Genomic DNA, 819 nt, shown 5'->3' on the forward strand with positions numbered 1-819 from the left:
ATATATATATTTATAACATATACTATATTATATATATATGTACAGAAGTCTATGGTTTATAAAAAAAAATTAATTTGAGTTTAAAATAATAAATTGTTATTGATCGTAAAATAATATTTTTTAATACTAATTTAATTTATTTATTTAATAGGTTTTTGTGGCAGACTTTAAACGTTACGTGTCAAAATTCTCTATACCAAACTTTTTTCGTTCACTTTTGAAGTCACGCTGTGAGTTGAGGATTTGGGCCACATCAGCTTCATCGATTGTACCTTTAAATATTAAAGGAAAGGGCCACTCATGACATATTGTAGGTCCATTGTAATTCCTAAGTGTATCGATTAACGTATCAAGTCGTTGCACTTCCAGTAAATCTGCATTAAAATCTCTTACTTCATCTAAAAGTTGGGTTACATTTGATTCCAATACCTAAAATATAAAAATAATAAAATTAAATAAAATAAATTTCAAAGAACTCATATATGACTAATAACTTTTTTGTTTTCAAAAACACTAATTTTGTTTCTATTGTTGTTATTTTTTAAAATTTAATATTATATTTAATTGTAAATCAGGTTTGTTAATGAAAGAATATGATACATTTGCTTTAATACTTTATTTAGCATGACTCTTAAATATAATATATATAGGTTAATAAAGACACTACCCAGTGGGAAATCGATCGTTCACTTATTCTCTTCTTTTATTTTAAAGACATTTGCGAACTACCTGAGAAACAGGACCACAGAATCAATGAATATGAATCCCTGTATTCAAACCTTGAAATTCAATGGATGAAACTGATTCGATCGTATAGTT

At 25.8% G+C, this 819-nt stretch overlaps 1 protein-coding gene across 1 annotated transcript; it reads right to left on the bottom strand.

Annotated features, from left to right (window-relative positions):
* Window positions 1-99: 99 nt before the first annotated feature.
* On the bottom strand, window positions 100-429 carry LOC119664478 (the record flags this gene model as incomplete). Its single annotated transcript, XM_038073951.1, has 1 exon — window positions 100-429. A coding segment is annotated over one exon (255 nt), but the record flags the coding sequence as incomplete, so codon positions are not given.
* Window positions 430-819: the final 390 nt, after the last annotated feature.

The sequence above is a fragment of the Teleopsis dalmanni genome, unplaced genomic scaffold (genome assembly GCF_002237135.1).
Source record: "Teleopsis dalmanni isolate 2A unplaced genomic scaffold, ASM223713v2 unscaffolded_contig_1986, whole genome shotgun sequence".
Lineage (NCBI taxonomy): Eukaryota > Metazoa > Arthropoda > Insecta > Diptera > Diopsidae > Teleopsis > Teleopsis dalmanni.